The sequence below is a fragment of the Schistocerca nitens genome, chromosome 6 (genome assembly GCF_023898315.1).
Source record: "Schistocerca nitens isolate TAMUIC-IGC-003100 chromosome 6, iqSchNite1.1, whole genome shotgun sequence".
Classification (NCBI taxonomy): domain Eukaryota; kingdom Metazoa; phylum Arthropoda; class Insecta; order Orthoptera; family Acrididae; genus Schistocerca; species Schistocerca nitens.
Genome location: NC_064619.1, coordinates 52,919,371 through 52,946,699, shown reverse-complemented (window position 1 = coordinate 52,946,699; position 27,329 = coordinate 52,919,371). Strand labels below are relative to the sequence as shown.

The 27,329-nt window shown below is 37.7% G+C and overlaps 1 protein-coding gene across 4 annotated transcripts in view; it reads right to left on the bottom strand.

Annotated features, from left to right (window-relative positions):
- The window catches only part of LOC126263627 (F-box only protein 33), a 119,846-nt gene that overhangs the window by 34,123 nt on the left and 58,394 nt on the right, over positions 1-27,329 (bottom strand). Inside the window, exons 3-7 of one of the 4 annotated variants that reach the window (XM_049960716.1) lie at positions 24,850-25,001; positions 24,630-24,750; positions 21,977-22,172; positions 21,771-21,895; positions 7,253-7,862 (exon numbers count right to left, since the gene is read on the bottom strand). In XM_049960716.1, coding sequence (XP_049816673.1) covers positions 7,728-7,862; positions 21,771-21,895; positions 21,977-22,172; positions 24,630-24,750; positions 24,850-25,001 — 729 coding nt within the window. In that variant the 3' untranslated portion in view covers positions 7,253-7,727. Of the gene's footprint in view, positions 1-7,252; positions 7,863-12,378; positions 12,628-15,921; positions 16,116-21,770; positions 21,896-21,976; positions 22,173-24,629; positions 24,751-24,849; positions 25,002-27,329 lie in introns of those variants that run through there. The other 3 variants (XM_049960715.1, XM_049960718.1, XM_049960717.1) reach the window with 3 other exon arrangements.

Sequence of the window (27,329 nt, the reverse complement as noted above, 5' to 3'; positions counted from 1 at the left end):
ATCAGATCACCCTGTTTACTAGTTAATTAGGCACACAACATACATTTGTGCCACAGAATACATTACCTGTGTGCAGGATGTGCTGCAGCAACACAAAGTAAAATGCCAATGGAATGATGTATTAGTAACCATGAAAGAACATAATATGTTTAACCTCGGGACTTTGCAAAGCAAGAAATGTATTATAGGCTAAAAGTGACATTCCTATTTTGTGTAGTCAGTGAAGGGTCCTCTTAAAAATATATTTGAACTAGAAAGCACAGTGCAATAGAATAGTTCAACGAATACAGATTCTTAAAACACTTTACACATGTGTCTACATATATTTACTACCCTGTGGCACTTCAGCTCTCATTTTATGTGCTTTAACATTAAATTGTTAAAGACATACCTATATAGCCCCTTATCAACATGAAAACAGTTGTACTCACTGCTCGCAACTTTAGATGTGCCCTCATTAAATGTCTACATAACACAAACTGTCTCAAATAATATTTTTTGAGAGATGTTTACTTCAAAATGAGTTCTTGTAACGGCAATGAACATAATGATATCTAATATAATACCAATCCATATACAACCATTAGGTAACCTATCAATTACTTATATAGAAAAAATATTTTGTTAATGGAACTGCATTTTATGAGAGTAAAGAACTAATGAAATATGAGACAAAAGTGGAGTAGGAATGTTGAAAACTACATTTGCCAAGATTATCAGTACTGCTGGAGTTACAATAATATTCTAAGTCAGGCCATAACAGAGGTAAGTACTCACAATGAACCATCCAGAGTAAGCATATTATCACCAAAAGAGTATGGGCAATAATTGCCAGCATCAAACACTTGGCTCCCTGAGACAACATTGAAATCAAATGCTCAGTATTTCTGATAATAGTAATACCAAATATGTTCGCTATACTAATCTTAATGCAAATCATGTACTCTTTTGCCAAGAACAATAACAGGGCCCATAACTAGGCACTTCAATAGCAGTCGGCAAAACAACTCGCCATCACTTCGCATTAGAGCAAACATGCAAACTGTTGGAATGTTTAATAAATTCTTGCAGTTGTATACACACTTATCTGCCCCGAGCCCCTCAGTTTCTGTAACTGAATATCACATCGTATCTTCATTTTGTCTAACTTACTTTTACAATGGCATTGTTGCTTTTTAAAGAGTGGGGAAGGAGGGGGGAGAAAAAAAAGAAAGAGAAAGAAAGAGAGAGGGAGGGAGAGACGGGGGAGGGATAGGGAGGGGGGAGAGAGAGGGAGGGATAGGGAGGGGGGAGAGAGAGAGGGAGGGATAGGGAGGGGGGAGAGAGAGGGAGGGAGGGATAGGGAGGGGGGAGGGATAGGGAGGGGGGAGAGAGAGGGAGGGAGGGATAGGGAGGGGGGAGGGATAGGGAGGGGGGAGAGAGAGGGAGGGAGGGATAGGGAGGGGGGAGAGAGAGGGAGGGAGGGATAGGGAGGGGGGAGAGAGAGGGAGGGAGGGATAGGGAGGGGGGAGAGAGAGGGAGGGATAGAGAGAGAGAGAGAGAGAGAGAGAGAGAGAGAGAGAGAGAGAGAGAGAGAGAGAGAGAGGGAGGGATAGAGAAAGGGGGAGAGAGAGGGAGGGATAGAGAGAGGGGGAGAGAGAGGGAGGGATAGAGAAAGGGGGAGAGAGAGGGAGGGATAGAGAGAGGGGGAGAGAGAGGGAGGGAGGGATAGAGAGAGGGGGAGAGAGAGGGAGGGAGGGATAGAGAGAGAATTTATTTTTGTAAATTTTAAGTGAAAATTATTTAACTAAACACTTTCACACTATTAGGTAATCAAAGACATTTTACAAGCACAACATTTGAGTTTTAATGTCTCGTGTATTCAGCAGCAATTGATGAGTGTGTGGTGAACACACTTTAAACAAATTATGCTGAAATTGAGAACTGACTAAGAGCAAGGACATGTGAAGGAACAAACTTCAATGAAGGCAGACTGGACCATTAAGAATACAAAGAACATGAGATTTTTGATCTGTAATTGTCACTTATAATTCTTTGAAGTCTTACGGAGGCGGCACTTGGCTATTGTGTATGCTGGCTGGTTCAGGAAGTATAGCAACTTCATTGAGCACACTACCCACTATAGCATTGATTATCTTCTTGTCATTCTTATGCAACTTCATTTTTCTTGATACTTCATCAGTCAATTTTTAATCTTTCAACAGAGCGGCATATCTAAGCAGAACTATTGCTGTAATTAAGTGGAGCTATTGTAATCCTGCTTTATGTCAGAAGCTACACATTAAAAATTATGTTTCAGTTGTTCCAGTCTAAAACTTTTACAACATTTTAAGCTGGAAACACCTGACTGTGTACTATACAACAGTACTGCTACACCAACTACACACAAGGTTGACAAATATATAGGACAAGAGAAATTCACAGATCTAAAATACAACAGACATGCATTTTACATACAACAGCAACAACCACATATGGATAGAAGAGTTGAAACGTTAATATGAATTGTACCCCACAGTTCAAGGACTGTGCTAAATCATAAACCTCTGGACTGAATTAAGATCATGCAGTTACACAACCTATACAATCTGATTACTGTTCAGTTTCTTTCAATCAACAGTCGGTCGGTCAGTCAGTCAGTCCGTCAGTCTGGCTCTTTGCATGTTTTAATGTACAAAATTTGCTGATAGTTCGTCTGAATTCATATTTCCAATATAACCAAAATTTTTCTACTATAAACAAATGCTGCTTTTTTAAATCCAAAACATTTCACTGGATCAGTTCACAACTTTGATACTTAAGTGTCACGATTCTTTATGATGATATTTCACTGCACATTTAATCTAATCTAGGTTCTCATCACCTAAAAATGTTACACTAATCAAAGGATATTAAAATCTTCCAGATACATAGAATGACAACACACATGAAAAGCACCATTGTCAGAATGTCTTATTACAAGAGCCATCCACAAAAATCCAATCAATCACTCAAATACAAGAATGTCTCTACAAGAAAACTGCACTGCTCCCAAACACACACACACACACACACACACACACACACACACACACACACACACACAGAGAGAGAGAGAGAGAGAGAGAGAGAGAGAGAGAGAGAGAGAGAGAGAAGAAGAAGAAGAAGAAGAATACAACTATCTAAGCTTCAGCTTTTACTCTTTTCTTTTAAAGAAACAAGTGCTGCAAGGAGAAACAGCGTGAAGTACAAATGTGTTATTTATAGAATATATATGTACTGTCTGAGTAACAAATACAGAAACCTACATACATTAGTGTGGAGAAAACCAAATGAAAATGGCTTGGATGCAAAAAATGCTATTAATAGAAGAACTGTGAGACAAGAAGGCATTTCTCCTACCTCACAAAATACAAGGTGCTATAATGGGATCAAATAGTTTTATTGGCAGGATAATCTCTACTGATCTGATATGTACAAGTAAATAAAGGACCCCATAACAGGATATATTCCTTGCCCCCTCTGCATAAAGTGTTCTAGTAATTTTTACAAAAGTCAACACATAAACCTGTTAGTTATCACACTGCCATCATACTTTTATTATGGTATTTCAAATTTACATTGTCCATTTTGATGACAATTATTTAGCATCTCATATTTTTTAAAAATGTTCTAGTAATTAATCACAGTTATTATTTTCTACACCTCTCCAGTTCTGAAATCAATCTTAAAAATTCACAAGGACAACTATGAAAAATCAGTGCTCTATTACTGCAGTAATCTACATGTAAAAGCACATGTGCACACGCGAGTGCGCCCACACACACACACACACACACACACACACACACACACACACACACACACTTTTTATTCATTATAACTGTTATTAACAAAAAAACTATTTTTTGTAGGTACTGTCTGGTCCTTAGTGGATAGCTTATTAATGGCGAATATCTTGTTTCGTTGGCTACGGGAAGACATGATACATGTTTTTATTAATCAATTATTTTTCCCAGTACAATCAACTATAAATTTTAAGCTGTCCAAAGAGAAAATTTCTAGCCAACCATTTCCTGTTAAGTTGTATGTTTATATGGATGAGTTAATACATCTTTCATACAGTTTCTATATGTATAAAAGGTAACAATAGGTCTTTTACCTCGTACAGGCCTGACACTGACTAGCGAAATACAGTACAAAAGATAAAACTTCGCAACATCCTTTTAATGAAAACAATTTTGTATTTTTCTGTGCATCCCATCATCAACTACTGATACCGATGTAAACAGCAATCACATTTATATACACCACAGCTACATTTAAAATCATAATTACACAGATTTCACATGTGCATTTGTAAAGATGTCAGGTACTTCTCAACTCACCATTCCAAAGAGCAAACAAGTCAAATCTTCTATAGTCTAATTAAAAAAGGAAAAAAAAAGACTTCTTGGAATGATGATTTACAAAAGTTAGTAACAAAAATAAGGCCCTCTATATTCTTATATCCACAAATGTTTGAGGGATACATGCTATCAAGGCATAATACTGCTGTATATTTCTTTACTAGTGAGCTTCCTAATACTGATGACAAAGTCTTTAAAGATCGAAAGTGATGCCTCACTGCTCACATTCATAAATGGAACGCTCACAGTATGTACTGATGTAAATTTAAATCACATACAAATATCATTAAGGCATCTTCTTAGAAAGGATTAATAAAAAACCAATAGATGTACACACACTGAACCTTGTAGTTATAAAAATGTAGTGATTCAGAACAATTCCAGTAACAAAACGGTGTTCTCTTTTATTCTAGTTTTAAGTCCCACTGTCTAATAACTACAATGTACCTGATGTGCACCCTTCAGTTCAGCTGAATTCTATTAGCTTTTTATTCTCCATGTTGCACAACCATTTATGCTCACCACGGTTGTTTAAATACATCTCCATACGACATAAAAATTCTGCAGTGTGCTTGTACTTTAGGATCTTTGATCTTTAATATATTTTCTGCTTAAAATTTACTTTTCAGTGCATTATGTAAAATATGGCAGTATGGTAAATAAAAATAAATTCTCTTCTAAATGACTCTTTTTTTAGAATATGGAAACATTAAATGGCTACAAGGTTGAGACTGATACATAAGAATGTCATTGAACTCAACTGCCGGCTGCCCCTGAGCATTTAATGTCATGTGAACCACAGTTTCAGTCTGTTGTGCCATTGTGGAATTTAGAGTTGCAGTGTAGGTAGTATTACAAATATTTTATTGTTTTATGGCACTTTTCAAATAGGTAATTTTTCAAGTGTTTGAAGGTGTGTGCATTTGTGGTGGTGGTGGTGGTGGTGGTGGTGGGGGGGGGGGGAGAGAAAGCAAGGGGGGGGAGTGTAGGAGATCAGCAAAAATCAAATTCACTTCAATACTTTGGAACAAGTGGAAACACTGCAACATTAAATTCATACTTTTATAAATGAATATCTTATCTTCAGCAATAGGCAGACAATAGCTGGGCTCTGATGTTCTATAAACCAGTATTGATTCTTAGCCCTATAAATGAAATCTAATGGAGGGTGATAATATGAACTAAATTAAGCTATTAACTTATATGAACAACACTAGTAAATTCATTTTCAGTACTTTTTCTCAAAGTAAATCAGTAACATTTTATAGGAATGGGTAAAGGCGTAGGCAATTTCTAATTGCTGTTTTCTAATTCCCATCAAACCATGGTTCTTAATATAATAAATCAGTCTTTCTTGGAAAGAACACATTACTTGTGTATAACCTCAGCAGTCTACGTTTTTTTAGTACAGTTTGCAACAATATTTATTGAATCTAATTGTGAATGAATGTATGTGTGTAGATACCAAACTTGCACACAGTAATGTAAATGAGTCATATTTTCTGCATTATGTAGTGTGCCTCCAGCATTTCCTGACTAGATGTAACAATCAGGTGTCACCTGAGATTCTATAATGGGCAGCCAGCAGGAAGAGAGCACTTGCATCATACAATTTCTATTTAAAACCTATTTCTTATAATCTCCAAACTTTAATGTTTCCACATCTCTGTATTCCAATACACTTATTACTACACAATATTAAAAGCACTTTTATACTCAACACACATACAACTACTTTAAAAGCTGCATCCGAGGCATGTGGAACTTCACAACTGTTGTTTACAAACAGTATCTCATAAACAAACTGCATCAATTAAAAATATATAACTGTAAAGGACATCAAAATAGGAAACGATAACGATCAAACACACTACAGATACGTTTATTCATAGTATGCACCTTACAGCTCTGGACGTGACTTAATGTTATTAGGAAGGGGACATCTTGCAACCCCATTAGTTTGCTGTTGAACTCTAATTCCTAAGATATCACAGATGTTATACACCCAATGCCTTGAATGACATAGGCAATCATGTTAACTATATTTAATCTAAGACATTTCTCAAAATATTATTAATGCAGACTTCCCAAGTGTCAAAAACATCTACATTGATCCCAACAGTATAATTTTGTGACTACCTTTGTCACATTGCACAGACTCAATATTAATAGCTGGCAAAATGAAACAGTCTTTGTGCATTTGTTTTACAATATTAATCCACACACCTTCACTAATATAGTGTACAAAATGTTCTCAAACTTGCACAGAACTGCTTACATAAGTCTTCGGTGATTATTGGAATGATATATTATACACCCTCCTTTTAACTGGCTCCTGAACCCAACAATTTAACATTAATGGCTTAGTGGTTATCTTTCAAAATCTCAGGCACAGCACCATAAAAAGTACATTTCACTACATCTTTCTTCATTTAGACTAGTGGTTGTAAATAAATAACTGCTCACTTCCTAAGCCTTTAAATATCTTCCCCAAGGAATGCACATTTCTTCAGCAAAACAGGTCTGATGAAGATATAAAAAGTACAATGACATGCTTATATTTATAGCATGCAAAACAAAACGGGAGAGAGAAGGCTATGTGCTCAAGTTATGCACATACAAGTTAACTGCTTTAATAATTACACCTGGAACCCTGGCAAACATTACCACAGTCATTTAACTTAAAACAGTTGAGACAAACAAATAAAATGTTTCAGATGCTATACATTGATTGCAGCTCATCTCAGTTGACTCTGTACACTTTTCTGATACAGGTGACAAAATTGGTCGTGTAGGAATACATAAATAACCATAACACTGTATTCAACATAAAATTCTGTGTCCCATACATATACCGAGACCTGTAAGTTTTAACAATTTTTATTTGTCGATTAAATGGGAAAGTATGTAGACCATTTTAAATTTATCACAGATTGTACCAGGAAGCCTCCACAACAAATAAAACTTGCTTTCAGGAAATCATCAGATAGACAGGCATGCACGTAAGCTTTATGCCCTATTCACAACCAGTTCAAATGACTCCTGTGGATATAATCACCAATAAAACTGAACTGTATTGTTCTTCTTGACAATAAAATATTTTGCTCCAAGTGACCACAGAGTAAATGTTTTAAATTTACTTAAAAGATATACCACATTGTATCTGCAGCAGCTCATATTTGACAGCGGATTACAGATTCTTGCAGTGAGCAGTTTGTGTTGACCACTAAGTAATGCTGCAGAGTAAATGCCTAGATGCATGAGGTGCTCTTGCTACAGTATGCATATTCTACTCACAGAATATTAGCTGAGCTGAGATTTCCTACAAGAATAGTTTCATTACGCTGTTTCAGTATCTCTCAGTACCTGCAGGATGTACTCATCAGAATCCCCCAGGATAGGGTTGAGTATAACCGCAGGTAATGTAACATCGTCCCGTGGGGCCCAGGTTCTCTTCAATTCTCTGCTGATTTCCTGAATACAGAGATAGATAGTATTAGCTCCAACAGGCCACTACTCAGCGTGTTTCATAAACATGTGGTTTGTTGTTATAAAGATGGCAAGCTATCTTGATTTTACAGAACTGTTAGGTGAGATAAAATTCCTTACAAAAGAGTGGAAATGAACGAGATTTTTGAAATAACATTAACTGTTTGCAGATAGTGTATAATACAGATACCGTAAGTTAATTTTACCAGTAGATCTCTGTGCAGAAATTTGCACCAATAACTCACTAACAGTAATCATTCCACAAGTGAAATGGTTGACTTAAAATAATGAGATTTATTTATGGATGATGATTTTATCATCATTGAAAAATCATGTAGACGAAGATGAAAGTCATAGGTCTCTTTCTTCTTGTGCAATGATACTACTACAGTTGCCTGCTATTGCTGGAAAATTATTAGGAAAGAAAAGTACATTAAACTTTGGATCACAGAAAATCTTGAGACACTGCAAGTGGAAAGTTTCTGCTGTCAAATCTGCAACTGTAGAAATAATATTCACACTTTTCTGTTATTTGAAGTGGAAAAGCACATTACACTGATTGAGTAGTGTTCCCATTAGAAATTTAATCACATCAATGACTCCTTTGCTTCAAACACCTTAAAACATTAGACGATAATCAAAAAAATTTACAAAAATGCATCAGCAAAATATGGTGGTAACTGTGACCATAATCTTATAATAATTAGGATGGGTTATAAATCATATACCGTATTAAAGACATTTAATAAAATTTGGCAACCAGAAATTAGTATGCCACAAGCAATCTCACTGTGGATAGTCCATCAAAGAGCAATGCTCTACTCTTGACCATGTAACAACTTCTGTCAATTAAACAAATGGAAGTAGATGTTCATTCTAATGTTCTTGATACAACACATTGTAACTAACTCCCATTATCACTCATCAAAAGAAAATTACTGCCAGTGCACCAGCATAAGCCACAGCAAAAGGTATCATGTATTCTGCTATCTATGAGAACGAGTCTTCTGATGCCTCTTCATACCCATACAGTCACTGTAATGGACTGTTTCACGTACAAATCAAAGAAATGCTGCGCGTTAAGCATTTTTTCTAGATATTAATGCATCGATTGTCAAGCTAGATACAAAATTGTGGTTTGTTAACAAATGCAACATTGTTCTGTAAGTGGACCCTGTCAATTATATTCATCTATCCAGTATCTTAAGCGAAAATTGTTTCATATTACTAATGAGAATGTGCACTTTTAGTCCATCTTCATGAATATTCTTTCTGAGTTCGTGGCTCCTCCTTCCAGCAGAAGGTTGAAGAGGAATGGTTGGAGAGGTTTAGGAAAAGGGGTACATTTCGGAAAAGTCATCCAGAACACCAGGTCAGCAGAGACTTACCGCACTGGATGAGTCTTTTCTTCTCATCCTGTTTGGTAAGTTCCCCCTGACCCAGGGTTCTTAGTGACTTTTCCGAACTCTACCTCTTCCTTCCCCTTCAACCCTTCTGGCACAAGGAACAGCCTCTGTTTCTGAAAGCTTGGATACATAAAACCTTTTTTTTTTTTTACATCATGTTCTCCTGTCACACAGCTTGGCGAGTAGAAAAATTGTATCTTATGACAATATCAATGACTTGGGTTCACTGGTAGGGTTCTGGGAAAATGCTATCGGTCTATGAAAGAGACTGCTCACAAACACTCATGCATCCCATGTTGAAATATTGCTGAAGCGTGTAGGACCTGTACCAAATAGGACTACCATGGGGTAATTAACGTATACAAAGAAGGGTTTGCACAAATGGCGAAAGATTTGTTTGACTCACTGGAGAGTGTCACCGAAAAACTTGAAACAGTAGACACTTTTAAGGACACGTGCTTATCACCCAATAAAGTCTTCTTATGATGTTTCAAGCATCAGTACTCAGTGAAAAATATAGCATCACACTACAGCCCTCTAAATATCACTCCGCAATGAAGTGAGAAAACACAATTACATTAATTATAGTGAACACAGAGGCATTTAAGCAATTATTGTTTCTGCACCCCATACATGAATGGAAAGGTAAGAAACCCTAATAACTGGTACAATGGAAAGTAGCCTCTGTCATGCACTCCACGGTGGTTTGCACAGTATGGCTATGAACATAGATGGATGTTAAGCGTGTAATATTCTGCTAGATATGTATCTACATATTGGTTTACACATTAGTATTAACCAGTTATTTTTAGCCACAGGAAATTTTTTTAGTGCCTGTAAAACATTTGTGGACAATTCCTACGATCAAAACAAGACAAAATATTCGCCTTAACATATGTCCTACAATGTGTCAAATTAAAATATGGAACCATGTTTCCTTATTACAATGTTTTGTTTATGGCCAAGGCCATAACTGAGCACAATGCTATCTTAAACTTACATAACACTCATTCAAGGGCAGTTTCTAATATTCGTTGATAACCCTCAACACTGATTTGGACTCACTGCATGGCACCAAACCAATGAGGCACGCACGCTAAGATGATGGTTTAAGAGAGCCGAGTACTTCAGCTCTCAGGCTGTATCTTGTATTACTGCCAAATACACCCCTAACATTGCAATAACATGTCATTTAGGCATGATGGGGCCCGGCACGATACATCTTCAACATAAACTTTCTGAAGATGTAGAATCAGATACTGAGCTGAAGCGCCTCTTTTCCATCAAAATTTCATTACAGATAACTGCATCATCCGTGAAAAATCTGAGGTTACTGTAAGTATTGCCTGCAACGTCGTTAATACAAAACATGAACTGCAAGGGTTCCAATACTTCCCTGGGACACACACGAAGTTACTTCTATGCCTGTCAATAACTTTCCATCCAAGCTAACAAGCCGCACTCTCCCCACAAAGCACAGGTGCTATCACCACCAAGGTTGATGGTATAGCCTGCATATTACTGTCGGGATGCTGATGATGTTTGGTGACGTCTACTATGTCACCTGTAGTGGAGTGAGATGGAGAGAGTCTTAGGGTGCTCAGCACAGGTTATTCTGGAATGGAGAAGAAGTTGTGATTTGTAGGAAGTGAATAGGGGAGAAAACACTGAAGGATTCATTTTAGGAAAAAAATATTTTGAGAGTTATTTAACCCTATCCAGAGACATGGCCTACAGTAGCTATATATCACTGCAGTTCAATCAATACAAACTACTACAGTGTATGTTAGGCCTTTCGAGCAACTCCCAGTACCTTAGTTCTACCTTTCACTTTCAGAGACAAGCCCTATGCCTGCAACTCATTCTGACAATAGACAATCAAATACTTTTATCACAGTTGGATACAAGTCTGAGACACCAACTGTTCTTTCCAGTAGTCTGAAACATCAGATATTACTCATTGCAAACTCAAGGTAATGGCTGTTGCTGGACACTGATTGGAAACTCATTTGTCTAGAATGTGTACAGTCTTCACGGTGTCTTACTGCATCATCATCACCGAAGTTTCATTCTATAGCAGCTTCGAGGCTTGGCAGTGGCATTGTTCCTGACAAGTACTCACAGCAACCGCTTCCAGGTGAAGTCTCCTGTCTCGTGGTACTGACTACTTCCAAATGTCACTCTTCACAGCCTTCAGTCCACTGCACTAGGATTCTTATGCGAGTTTCTCCTGTAGAGTTGTTTTCCGCTTGTTCTTCTGACGGTCTTCCTGAGGACTGAGATTTTTCCAGAACCTTCTCTAGCAATATGGCTGCATGCCAGCATCTGCTCGTCACTGTGGCGCCCAAGCTCCTTGTCCACGTTGGCCATTACAGTTTTGTAGTTTCCTCAGCTGGCTTTCCGCAAGTCTTAACTTCATACAGAGAACTGGTTCAAGTCTAGATACTTGCCTGACACCCCATCTCGCACGATGTCTTCATATTACTCTTAATAAAGTTTCACCCCATCCTTACATCCATGCCACGCCTTCCACTAATAAAATTTGATAGCCATGACACTAGTAACAAATCTGACTTTATATTCCATACAATCATATTTTCAATAATAAACGTGTTTGTGAATGTGTTTCAGTAGTCAAGAAACACTGCAACTACTCGACTGCCTCAGTGCACGGCAAGTCAGCATGTTAGGTGATACCTGACTGCCCGGGTCCAAGCCAAGTCAGGATGTGATCTGAAAAAAAGTGTGAGTTGGGCTTTGTGTTATCTGTGAACGGAGGTGTTGCAAATAACAGAAGGCATGAGAAAGCAATAAAGTTTATTTTTCCATAAGCGCCGACAGAAAAAGAATTATACACAACTCTGGTGGCTAGGCTGAGAGCAGCAGCTGGGATGGAAAGTAACAAAGTCTGTGGACAAGTCCAGAGGTCAGGTTGCTGCACAGTAGCAACCCCAAGAAGGTCATGTACTGAGCAGAGCAGAAGTCCAGACAAGGTTGATCCAAATGACGAGGTGTGGAGGCAGCAGTAGTAGTGTAGTCCAGGCCGAGATTGCAGAGTGCGATGCCACATGCATGTATAAGAGCCCTGATGGTATACGAATTCAGCCGTCAACAGCAAGTGTGGCACAATGTCACTGGAGCGGTGTCAGTATGTAGCTATTTCATAAGGGTAAACAGGCCAGTGTTGCTATGATACTGTGGAGGCAACTACGGACAGGGACCACTGTGGACACGGTCTGGTTCCACACCTGCACTGACTGGCTGAACATCACTGTGCGTGGGCCCCAAGTTCCTGGCTGTGGATTGCACAATGTGTGACCTGCAGTCGTGTGGTGGCAGGGACGCTGTTGCAGGCATTGATTACAGGTTTCACAAGATTGACATTTCTGGAATCCATTCTGGTTAGTATGAAAGTCACTCTGAGATACCTCATTACATTTGTACTATGAATATGTTCCGAGATTCTACAACAAATGAATGACAAGGATGTTGGACGGTAGTTTTGTGGATCACTTTTGCAGCCATTCTTGTAGACGGGCATAACCTGTACTTTCTTTTCTTTGTTTGAGGGATCTACTGTATATTAGAGCTGCAACAAGGACTCTGTTACAGTCTTGAGAGCACGTGGAACATGCTGGTAGTTCTGTGGCCTCCCTTTAGCAATTCTTCCAAGATCATTAAATGTCTGTATGGAGGTAGGTTTTGGTAAGCAGGAGCATCCAAAAGAATATTTCTGTTTCATGCAAACACAGTGCACAAAAAGCACAACATACCCAGAAAAGCAGAGGAATACCAAATAACTTTTTTTTTAATGAATTCGTAATCAAGCACATCTTGAAAATCTAGGTGCAGGGGCACTCACAGCTTAACTAAATGACTTATACAGAAAACACTGTGCAAATAATGGCTACAGAACCCCTTCCACTTATTCCAATAACTGGACCTTGTGCCAACCCTCAATGCTGAATTAGTTTGTAAGCCAATATCACGTTGATCATGGAATTCTGCTACACAAGCTCAAGTATTGTGGCATGAGTGGGACAGTGCACAAATGGTTTAATTCGTACCTAACTGGAAGAGTACAGAAAGTTGAAATAAGCAGTTCTCGTAATATGCAAAGATCAGCACATTCCTCAAACTGGGGAACTATCAAGAATGGGGTTCCACAAGGGTCGGTCTTGGGTCCTTTGTTGTTCTTAATATATATTAATGACTTGCCATTCTATATTCATGAAGAGGCAAAGTTAGTTCTCTCTGCTGATGATACAAGTATAGTAATAACACCTGACAAACAAGAATTAACTGATGAAATTGTCAATAATGTCTTTCAGAAAATTACTAAGTGGTTCGTTGTAAACGGACTCTCACTGAATTTTGATAAGACACAGTACATACAATTCCGTATAGTAAATGGTATGACGCCATTAATAAATAGAGACCTTAATCAGAAGCATATAGCTAAGGTAGAATACTCAAAATTTTTAGGTGTGTCCATTGAGAGATTAAATTGGAAGAAACACATTGATGATCTGCTGAAACGTTTGAGTTCAGCTACTTATGCAATAAGGGTCATTGTAAATTTTGGTGATAAACATCTTAGTAAATTAGCTTACTACGCCTATTTTCACTCATTGCTTGCATATGGCATCATATTTTGGGGTAATTCATCACTGAGGAATAAAGTATTTATTGCACAAAAGTGTGTAATCATAATAATGGCTGGAGTCCACCCAAGATCATCCTGCAGACATTTATTTAAGGATCTAGGGATATTCACAGTAGCTTCTCAGTATATATACTCTCTTATGAAATTTGTTATTAACAACCAAACCCAATCCAAAAGTAATAGCAGTGTGCATAACTACAATACTAGGAGAAAGGATGATCTTCACTATTCAAGATTAAATCTAACTTTGGCACAGAAAGGGGTGAATTATACTGCCACTAAAGTCTTTGGTCACTTACCAAATAGTATCAAAAGTCTGACAGATAACCAACAAGTATTTAAGAAGAAATTAAAAGCATTTCTGAATGACAACTCCTTCTACTCCATAGAGGAATTTTTAGATATAAATTAAGAAAAAAAGAAAAAACCAAACAAAAAATTATTTAAAAAATTTTTAAAAAATAAATAAAAAAAGTTATTATATTAACTTAATTATGTTGTTAAATTAACTTAATTATGTCATGTATTGGAAAATTTGACTCGTTCCACATCATTACGAAATATCGTATTCATGATCCATGAAACTGGTATTAATCTAATCTAATCTAATCTGATCTTCAAAATATGGCAACAAAATGGGCAACTTCTCAAAAATTTCAGAATGCCTTAAATATCTAATTGTAGCCTCCCCCCCTCCCCCCATAATAACAATGAGTTACAATGTCAACATTACAGATCATATGTAAAGAGCAACAAATTGTTTTCTTCTTAAATTTCCAAAGTACTAAAGCAACAAGACCCTAAGTTTATAAACAAGTTTCTGCAAAGATATTTCATGGTGATATTTCAGTGTTCGCAAGCCTGATAAATATGAATAAAATTATATATCAGTGCTCCAAATTAGCTAAAAGGGAGAAAAGAAGTTAGTTTAAAGTTCCATGGATCATTTGTATGATAAATCATAACTGAGTGCAATGAGTCATTCTATATTTACATCATCACAAATTTTTTGTACATATGGCTACAGACTGATCATTTACAAGAGTTCTGGTACATTCACTGTACTATCACATGATCTGATATACAATTCTTGGCGATTTTTCTGTATGAGAGCAATCATCAACACTGAAGAATAAATATTATCATTAATTTTTATACTTTACTGTCATTTATAATGTCTCCAGAACTTCATCAAATGTGTGAGGTGGTGGCCTGTTTCATGCCTTTCTGCTCACTTTTTATCCTATATGTATATAAAATTATATAGAAGAATTCTCTTGCTCCATTTACCTTCCAATTCAGTTTTTACTTGTCAACTTTTTCCCTGTATTGCGCACTGATTACACAAGTAGTTAGGGGGTAGCTTGCAGTAACATAAGTTATCCACCTCTGTACCAAACCTAACATTTCCTTCTTGCAAAATGTATTTCCCTTTTTAAGGATACAGGGTACTTTTCTGGCTCAATATTATGTAAAAATGAACACCTATTTCTTTCAGGCACTGTTTATAATGTGTATCTTTTACAGCTTTTTTGTTGATATCAGTTAATGCAGCACACTTTCTAAACAAATTAGAAGTATTTTGAATATTTTTGAACCTGCTTAAAGTTATTAAAAAATTACAAAAAAATGATGCATTTTTCCCCAAAATGCTTCCACAAATTGAGGTACCATTTAATCCAATGTTATACATTTGAAGGAGACCACATTATTACCAGATATGCATGACATGATGACTGAGGTACTAGACCTATTTAATTCTACCTATTAAACATATTACAAGGATAAAAAATATCATATCTTACATTTTAATTTTTATAATATTTTTCCTAGTAAAAATGTTTTTTTCTATAATTTAGTTGATTCTGCAATAAAGCTTCAGTCTACTACATACGTATGGACTACTGTAAGATACAGAAAAAAATTAGAGCAATGCTTTATAAACTTTAGGAAATATTTGTACCTGAATTCTGAAAAATACAACTTGCGAGAAATTGCAAATGAAGGTATGAGTCCAATTAAACTGTGCCTCAGAACATTCCTGAAGCATAGTCTTCATCCTGCAGCATTTCTTCATCTTCAAGCTTCCTCTTGGCTTTCCTTTTGGCAGTTCTTGCTTCTTTGGTAACTTGAAGAGCGAATCTTTCAGCTTCATGCACCCATTGTCTGTCACACACAAGCAGTTGATCTTTCATATTAGAGCCACATTTTATGCCTAAATTTCTCAGGACTTCCAACCTTCCTATCACTCCATCATTGAAACATATCACTGCATCCAGTACACCAACTTTTAACGTATTTAGTCCTACAAAAACATTCCTGGGTAATCTTTCCTATATGCAATGGCTGAAACTTTCATTCGTATTCTGAGTGCCCCCACGAAGACATTTACTAAGCAAAACAGGGTCACCCAGGTCTCTAAAAATTGGTTTTATTTCATTCATAACAGGCTCAGGAAGAGAATACTTGTGATGGTATATCTGACCACTTTCTTTTGCTTTTTGGTAACCACACCAAGAATCTGCTCCTTTAGGGCAAAGTCCATGAACAGGGTTGTCATCTGTGGACAACTTATGGAAGTAGGTGGCCCATACAGCTTTTCTCATGGCTGTGACATCATTCGGAGGTGCAGATCATCTAATGGCCAGTCCATAATAACTCTGAAGGAGGTCTATTTCAGTTTCTGTCAATTTGCCTCGGCCAGAAAGAGATTTTCCATCAGATAGCAACTTTCCTTTCATTTCTCTTCGTAGCTTCCTCAATCTAGCACCCATCCTCTTTTGCACATGCCCACAACACTCCAGTTTTGTCACCAAGGTATCACCATAAACATTGAACTCATTAATTTTATTGAAAGCTTTAGAGTACCCATCACCTAGGTACCTCATATATCTAACGTTATAAATGGGCACGACCTCTGAAATAGTTTTAGAGCTCCACCACACTCCATACCTCCACTGTAGCCATCATAATTCTTAGAACACTGATGTTCAATATGTCCAGTGTTACCATGGCAGGTGTGGCAGTAATTAGGTAAGCACTCAACATCAACAACTTTTCCATTCTCCAGAGAAGTAGCACTTACAACGCAACTCAAGGAACGATGTCCTCAATGTTGCCATGCCCCGTCAAGTGCAACGGCAATGTCCCTGGTTCCACTAATATTTACAATTTCTTCTACTGCACATTTCGTAGATGCTTTAGACACAACTGTCAAGGCAGCTAAGAGTATTTTTTATGTACTTGCTGAATCTACTGGGAAGAGGAGGAAGGTCCATCAAACAAAAAAACATTTGAGTTGCCTTTTTTCCTTACCCTATTGCACACATTGCATAATCTAACTTCATATTCACATCATTTGAATTATGCACAATGTTCGAAGTCATTTTCGAGGTAGATTTATTGCAGCATCTACACAGAACAACTAATTTTGACGCTAAACCATTCCTACACTTTGTTGTTCAGTTATTTCCGGACAGCCTACACAATCACACTGTTAACATTTCGCCACTTCCTTTAACAAGGAAGATAAGATGCCCACATCATCAACAACAAATCCACTACAAACAGAGTCATTGTTAACACAAAAATTTGAATCACCAGGAGGCATGCCATGTGGGAGTCTTTTTCCCTGAAGAACTCGTACATAGGTTACTTTCAACAGTGTGGCTTGCTTTGTTTGTGAACTGATTACCACGGAATTTCCTTTTATTGAATTTCTTGACGCATGGCATAGTTATTTATTGCACGCTAAAGGATACGTACTTCCACAAATATATGTAGCACCTGAGCAACAAACATTCAGTAACAAGTGAATAAACTGCTTCAGCGAAACAAAAGTAAATACTAGCAAAGAATCATTTACAGACACTAGAAACCTGCACTGTTACCAACATAGACAATGTATCATACATATAATCGCTGGAAACAAAGTTCACAGTTCTTTCCTAAATAATACTGGTTTCTGTGACAGAAATAAAGGGGATGTGGTGGCATACATGACTGTAACTTTAAAATTTGGTGTATACAGGTAATTTTTCATTTGAAACCCTATAATGTATACATCAATGTAATCAGGAAAGACTATAGAATTTAACAAAGTCATTAAAAAATTTAGTTTTTCGGCCATTGATAAGTACCCTGTACTCTTAAATGTGTGTGGTCTTGACCATGGGAATTCCTTTTTGCTGGGGTGGAAACAAGAGGAACTTTCACATGCTCTGGACAAGCTGCCAGTCACTCAGAATGCAGGTTACACACTAGCACACTGTATGGAGCATCGGGTGAGCCTTTCAGGGATTCTCCTCTTGGCTTAGTTTCTGTGAACAATTAACAGCAGAACAGAAGACTGGTGACCTCTATAGCAGAATGGGAAATCACTGGTGCAAGGGGGGTGAGAAGTACACTACCCCTTATCTTGCTGAGTGTGGTCTCCAGACAATTTTCGTCAAGCAAAATATATACCCACTTGTGTGTCTGTAAATTTACAAACTTTGCCCTTTCCATGGGAACACTGTGCAAAGCATAACAAACTTCCCAGAATTTCCAGCACCAAAGTCTAGACATGTGAGCTGGCCGACACTCGTTTTCTGTCTCAAATGCACACTTACCTCATTTGTGGATACATCTGCGACTTTGTGGTTGGCGCTAGAGAACAGATTTCCAGATCCATGATTGGTAAAAGCCCTTAGACCCTTTCTGGGACTGACTACAAAAGATGGCACTGGGTGCCTATACAGGGTCTGAAGAAAGGGTTTCAAAAATTGAGAGAAGCATTTGTATTCTGATTCGAATGACTACTAGGTGATGATACTCTACAGACTCCACACTCTTATGTGTTTTTCTAGACTTCGGTCTCCTGCCAAGTCTTATATTCGTGACCAGTAATCAGGATGATGACAAGATCCATGATTCGCAGTCACATTGCATCAGCTCAGAAGCAGTTAGCAGCTACCGCAGTTTGGCAAACTGTGACTTGCACGTGACTTCCATGATGGCAGTCGAGGTAAGACCGCATGTCCAATGAACAATCCTGATTTCAGAAAATGCGATATGTTGATGGAAGAGGAGTTCAATCCTCATTTTCTATTTTTAGTCTTCCTAATTTTATCTACACAATTCATGAACTAGTATGCAAGGTGTTCTGCAATCTAATTCTTGCTTCAAAAGGGCTCTTTTCCATCAGCACTAATGTTCATTGGAACCTAGCCCATGTGGTGATTTTCCTTCTGATTCTTCCTTTATTCACTGATCTGTTGCGTATTGTGTTCAGGTTCATACACCTTTCCTTGGGTAATTATATAGTTTTTCAATTACGACTGAAAACTTAATTAATGTCCTTTATATGTCTGGGGACCATCACGACCGTAACAGTCCAGCATTATTCTGGTGGCAACCTAAGAACCTTCATTTTCTTACCATTATTCTATTTCGATTATGCAAATTGTTTTATAACCTTGACTTTTGTGTGTCCTGAATGATTTTACACACTGTTTCCATAAACATTATTCTACCAGATCAATCCATAATTCAGCAACTATTAAGATAAATTATCCAATTTAAATGCCCAGATCAACCAACCGTAAACAATAGGTAAGGGCTCTGACAAGTTTCAGGAACTTTTCAAGCAACGTTTTCCAATATGCTGGCAGTGAATTTTTCAAGTAGCCAGTTAGCTTGATGGGTGGGTGGGGTGGGGTGTAATTCATGATTATATATGATCTGGGGTGACTGCTTTCAGCATCCATCTAATCTGAATATCCAAGAAATACCTAATGAGCAAGAGATTACGTTCACAGCAAAGCCGACTTCTGGCAAATTTATTATGCAGTATGTACAGTAATTCCCTGACTTACACTAGCCAGATTTAAGCAAATCCACATATTCAGCTCGTGACAGGTTCTGACATGTTTTGTGTGGAATCATTTTATGCATGGAGCTGACTTGACTGATCAACTGCACCTCACGTACACATGACCACCATCTCAGACCGAGCTGCCAGACGTGCTGGTCATGTGTGTGTGAGAGGTGTGGTTGCTTGTGTGAATGACTATATCTGTGTGCTTTGAAATGGAAAACTGATATTATTGAAGACTTCAAGGCAAAAATTAAAATTTGTGAATTGGCAAAGAAGTTTGATCTACTGGATTTAACAGTCAGAACAATTATAAAGGGGGCAGGGAAACTCTAAGCTGTGAAAAATGCTCCATCTTTGAATTCAAGTTATCATTCGTAAATGTTATGGTATTGTCACTCAGAAGAAATGGTCCTGTTGATCAGCACAGTGTCCTCTCAAGCTAAGCTGGTTTTTGAGAGACTGAATGAAGCTGGAGAGATAAAAAGTTTAGAGCTCATAATGGTTGGTTTAGCTGATTCAAAAGTCATCGTAACTGGCACAGCACTGCAGATATTGGAGAAGCAGCAAGTGCTGATAAGGAGACCATCACTCTGTCCAGCACTATACCAGCCAAACCATATTCAATGTAGATGAAACTGGTCTGTGCTGAAAGAAGATAATTGAAAGAATTTTATCGTGCATGAAGAGAAAAAAATCTTTCCAGGTTTTAGAGCTGCCACTGACAGTGATGGTTGGTGCAAATGCAGCTACTGAATTAATTAAAATCTCTTAGTGATTGCTCAGAAAAGCCGAGAACTTTAAAAAGCACATATAAAGCTGGACTGCTTGTGGTTTGCAGGTCAAATGCTAAAGCTTGGATGATAGCTTAATTTTTTGAGGACTGGTTTGGTCATGACATCATACCTTAAGTCTAACATTATTGTTAATTAAAACAAATCTGATTTAAAGTGATGTTACTAACTGACATCACATTAGGTCATCCTATTGTTACTCTAATTTCGACCCAAGTTGTAAGTTGCATTTTTGCCATCAAATACAACCAGACTGCTTCAACCGAGTGACTGTGGAGTCATTAAAACATTTAAAAATTGCTACAAGAGGTAATCATTTATGCATCTACATGAAGCTATGAGAAAAACAATGAGCTCTTTGTTAAAGACTTTTGGAAGCAATTCAATTTTTTAAGATGACAATGAGAATTATTGGACACTTTGAAATGAAATTTCCCAAAAGACCTTTACATACACACACACACACACACACACACACACACACAAAAATCCTCTTATCTTTCTTGTTTTTTCCACCAATGAAACCCAGGGTATAAGCACCAGATTCTGATCAAATTGATAATCTGACTCAAGAAAAGGTTGATCCTGCCACACAAATTTAGAGATGGATGCTGATAACATTCAAGAACTGCTGGTTTCACACAGACCACCCAGAAGATCAAATAACTGTTGCAAACTTAACAGAAGGTCTCAGTTAAATTGAAAATGGGCTACAACTTTTAAAGATTCCAAAGCAGTGCACATTTCTGGTACAAAACAGGGAAAAATCTTTGCTGCATGCTATGCGGAAATTTTGCGTGATAAAAAAATTTGACTCTTCAGATGAAATTATTACATTTTACGAAGCCTTCTACATCACAGTATCATGGACAATGCTGCACTGGAATATAATTTGTTGTGTTTAATATTTTATTAAATATTTATCTTCTAAATTATATTCTTTTCTCTAGTCTTTGGTCCCAATTGAATACAACTTGTATTTATTGAAATGCAAAATTGGATGCTGACTTATGTGAAATTGACTTACACAGTTATCACTTGGTCTCACCTATCACGTAAGTCCGGGGAATTACATTACATTAATCCTGATAAATGTAAATGTTTATTAATGGTTATAAATTTTTTTCTATGTGTCATAATAGCAGGCTAATTTCATTTTTGCTGAATACTTACAAATTCCAGGGCATCAGGAACATCAGACACGCGTAAAATGTCTTGTGCGTGGATTTCAAATTTCTGCAATCCACTACCTCTCAGCCTTGCTATGGCAATCAAGTCATCCTCATAATACTTGTAGCCTGGAAATTATTTCAAAGTAGTTATGAAATACTGTTTGGTCGGAAATAAAGAAAACTAAAATGAAGTGAATGAATTCTAACCGAGGAAGACCAGCTCCTTCAGTTTGGTACACCGCCAAGCCATCATTACCAGGGGATCAGGCTGAGCAATAGGTTCCACAGATGGCTCTACAAGGCAGAAGCTGTTGGAAGTTGCACCAATTGAGTCAATCCACCACAGCGATTGCAGAGTGTTATAGTACCAGAGTGAAATCCGTTGCAGTGCTGTGTAATTCACCTGTAAAGCAGCAGGAAAATTATCACTCAGTGCAACAATTTATTTCTAATATAAACATGAAGGAGTACAGGCAAACTATCTTAACAACTACAGATGGATTATGGAATGGAATGTTCCCAAAACTGGCATTCTTGTGTAATTTAATCATCAATTAGTCAAATGAAATGAAGAACATAAATATTCTAGAAAGAGCAACAAAAATCTTTCTGAGATAGATGTTAGGTTTTGATTGCTCAAGTTACAATACCGCAAATTTATTGTACACACATATGTGCTTCAATACAATTAATGGCTGGAAACGAGAAATGGTGATAAGAGTGAAAAATTGGATTTTTCTTTTTTTTCCTCTCCTGTAAACTGCTAAATGTACAATGGCTAGTAACCTGAGGTAGGTTGGAAGTATTAGAGAAGCCTCCTTGTACTCCAATTACCGACACCAGATTTAGCAGTGTGCAAGTTCCTTTCTTCGTGGCATGAGGAACACTGACTGTGCCAAGCATGTCTTACTATGGTTGTAAAAATATTTTTAACTGTTTCTCGTTTGCTTACCTACAAGCAATAGTACATTTTACTTCATTTGAGTTATTTTCGATGTGAAGCATTTGTTCCAGCACTTTATAAAGTTAAAATTTTAAAGGTGAAGGTAAGGTAATGTAACATAACATAAGGCAAGGAGCACAAAGAAGAACACTGAGCTAAGAAATAAAGAAAATCAGTATGTAACAAAAGGATGGCTGTCACCCAGAAAGAACTACCACAATGTGATGTAAGCTGCAATCACTAGAATTTCACTGTGTGTTGTGTAGCATAACTAAATCAAACAAAAGATTATGTAATTTTGGTATTCAAATTGCACTATCTTCCCAACCTACAAAATATACCTCATCTTCCACTGCGCAACAAATTAAGTGCTGAAAAACAGAAGGACCTACTAGCCATGGTCAATTTTCTTGAAGTGAAATACAGGGAATTTTATTTCTAGTTTTGTCCATCAGGTCCATACTGTATTCTTTGTTAAAAGTTCAGAAATGAACGAGATAGTGATGTGCACATTCAGCAATCCCTCTTAACTGAAACATGACACCTACATCTTTTCATAAATTTTCATTTAATTTCAAACTTATTACACTTTTGCAACATTTTTTTGTCAGATGCTATAAATGATGTGAAACTATCATAATTTGCATTCCTTTAAATAAAATTATTAGGGACGTGAATGTCATGGTTTTTCTCTGTCTTCTTACATTCTTGCAGTGTTTACCATTCCAGCCTACAATTTGGGCTTTTTAGTTTCAATGAATATCACCACAAGCAGTTTATTCATTTCACAAAAAAGGTGGAAAGCACAGATTTTGTTTGTCCAATTAAGTATAGCTTGATGGTCAAAACCAACACTTCTTGAATTTTTATCAATTAAGCACTCGAGCAACAGCATGAATAAGTAGAGATATTCCCCTAAATTTTTAATGACAAAGCAGGAATTGCAAGACCTAAAATATTTGTCTACAACTACTACTACAATACAGACTGCAAGGGAATGACACTGAATGACACTGAACTAACATTTAAATATGACTTTTTTAAAATTAAGTACATTGCTTGCAAAACTGTAATATAGTCATGTTAAGGCAGCACTATGTTGGTGAGAATGGCAACAAATTTGAAAAATGATTCAGTTTTATTTACACATATGTATGATACACACAACTGTCTTAGCACCCAGAGAAAAAGATAAGCATCTGGAGTGCACCCTGATGAGCTCTATGGAGCTGTCAGTGGCAACATCAAGATGGTGAGTCTTCAATAACTATAAACACTCTGAACACAGCAACAGAAAGGAAGTTCCACTGTTTATGATCACAGGATTTACAGCTGTCAGCGTACGTGTAGTAAATCTTTACATTGTTTAATTAAATTTCAGGTCATATCCTGCAAAAAATCCAAAGTGATTCTTGTATTTTATTAACTGACTAATGCCCTGGTTGGGAGAGAGTTAAATTATAGCTATCCAATTGTATTAACTGATCACAGTGAAAACTTTTTTTTCCCCTCCTTCAAATTGTAATGTACATTTTTTCCCCGTAGATGGTGGTCAACATCAAAAAAGATGTGCAAGTTGTCGCAGTCAATAAATTTTTGGAAACCTTAATGTATCTTATATAATACAGACTAAAACAATTTTTGACAATATAATGTAACTGGACAGATTAAAAAACCTACTCACCAAGTGGCGGCAGAATACGCACATATACTCCTTTTATGTGTGTTCTGCTGCCGCTTGGTGACTACATAAGAGAGAGAGAGAGAGAGAGAGAGAGAGAGAGAGAGAATGTCAGAAGTCCCACCAGTATCGGTAACAATGCCTGAAGAATATAACTAATACAACTAATTTTATTATTCCAAAAACAGGACTTCTGTGCCCCATATCTGCTCTATATGCAAGGTAACTGTACTTACATTCTCACAAAAAAACACTTTTAAGAATGAAAGTGGCATGCTCGGCCTGAAAATGGTCGAATCCAAAATTTCCACAGCATCATAGGCATGAATGAGGATGAGATGTACTTCACATGAAGGGCTGAAAAACACAAAAAATAAAAAATAAAATAAATAAATAAATTACTATATTATCAGAGGGAAATGACACAATTTAAATTTGGATGTGGTATATACTCACTTGTGATTTGCAAATTCAGCCCATGCTGAATCAGGTATACCAGGATGGTCCTCTTCAACTCCATGAACATGTATTATAAACTGCCTAAGACCAAGGTTGCTGATGACTGGCAACATTTCATCACTCAAATAGTCATAGTCAACACTTAGCACCTGAGGGATGATATTTTAGTATGAGTTTCCATAACAAACTGCTTGATTTGCAAGCACACAAATACATATAATTTTTATAAACAATGTAAGGAAGATAGACTGCTACTTACCATAAATATGATATGTTGAAGAAACTGCAGACAGGCACAATTAAAAGACACTTACACATTAGCTTTTGGCCACAGCCTCCATCAGGAAGAGAAACAAACACATTCATTCACACAAGCAAGCACATCCCCCCCCCCCCCCCCACACACACACAACCACTATCTCTGGCAGCTCAGGCCAGAATGCAATTGTCACGAGGAAGGGAAGCAGCAATCTGGAAGAGGCAGGGAAGAGAAAGGGATAGAAGTGTATGGTTGGGGGAGGGGGAGGGAAGAGCAGCACTGTCTGGCGGAGTGTGCAGAGACTAGACTTCCAATAGACACAGCATTGGGAGGCTGTGGGGCAAGGAGGTGGGGACAGGAGGTGGGGACAGGAGGGGGGAGGGGAGAAAAAGGAAAGGAGTGGGGAAAGATAGGTGGGTGCATTAGTAAAGGGCGGCACACAAAGAGACTGGGAGATGAGAATGGGAATGAAGTGAGAGGTCAGATGGTGTGGGAACTGTTGGGTTGAGGGTGTGGAGACTTTAAGTTAGCATACGTTGACATCGGGATGATTTTGGGAGCAGAGAATGAGCTGTAAGGATAACTTTCATCTGCAAAATTAAGAAAAGCTGTTGGTAGAGGGGAGGATCCAGATGGCTAGGGTAGTGAAGCAGCCACTGAAATGTTCAGTAACATGTTATAACACAGGGTTGTCTACTTTGCTCTTGGCCACAGCTTGGCAGTGGCCGTTCATCCTGGTGGACAGCTGGTTGGTAGTTGAACCAATATAAATAGCTCTGCAGTGACTGCAGCAGAGCTGATATATGTCATGGCTGCATTCACAGGTGACGTGTGAAAGCAGCCATATCGTACACCAACTCTGTTGCAATCATTGCACAGATTTTTATATTGGTACATCCCATTGCACCAGGTATTAGGATTTCTTCCAATTCCATTCATGTATGGAGCACAGGAAGAATGATTGATTGCTCCTGTGCATGCTGTAATTATTCTAATCTTGTCCTCACAAACTGTGAGTGAGTGATACATAGGGGGCTGTAGTGTATTTCTAGTCATCATTTAAAGCCGGTTCTTGAAACTTTGTTAGTAGACTTTCTTAGGGTAATTTACATCTCTTCAAGAGTGTCAGTTCAGTTCCTTCAGCATCACTAATTCTCTCCCATAGGTGACCACCCCTGATGTCCTACTCTGTATATGTTCAATATGACCCCATCAGAACCTTTTGGTACAGGCCAACACACTTTAACAAGATTCTAGAATGGGTCGCACAAGTAATTTGTAAACAATCTCCTTTATACACTGATTGCACTTCCCCAGTATTTTACAAATAAACTGAAGTCGACCACCTGCTTTACCCACAACAGAGCCTTTGTGATCATTCCTTTTCATTTCTGTACAAAGTGTAACACCCAGGTATTTTTACGAGCTGGCCGATTCCGGCAGTGACTCATCGATATTACAGTCATAAGATACTATTTATTTTTTCTAGTTCTGTGAAGAACACAATTTTACATCTCTGAAAATTTAAGGCAAGTTGACAATCTTTGCACCACTTTCAAATCTTGTCAAGATCTCACTGAATATCTATGCAGTTCCTCTCAGACAGTACTTCATTATCAATAACTGCAGAAAGAACACTGTCCGCAAAGTCATTAATATGCAATATGAACAGCAACGGTCCCAAAACACTTCAGTGCAGCACACACAAAGTTGCTTCTACATCTGACGATGACTCTCCATCCAAGATAACACGCCATGTCCTCCCTGCCAGAGATTCCTCAATCCAGTCACAAGTTTCACTTGATATCCCATATGATAGAGATTTTGACAATAAGCACAGGTGTGGTACTGAGCGAAATGCTTTACAGAAATCAAGAAACATTGTATTTACCTGACTGCCTTGGTCCATAGCTTTCAGTATGTCACGTGACGAAAGTGTGAGCTGGGCTTTACATGATAGACACTTTCAGAATCCACACTAGTTGGCGGGGAGGACGGCATCCTGTTCATGGTACCTCATTATGGTTTGTTGGTTGATTTAGGGGAGGGGACCAAACAGTGAGGTCATCAGTCCCATCGAATTAGGGAAGGATGGGGATGGAAGTTGGCCACGCCCTTTCAAAGGAACCATCCTGCATTTGCCTGAAGCGATTTAGGGAAATCAGGATGGCCGGACGGGGGTTTGAGCAGTTGTCCTCCCAAATGAGAGTCCAGTGTG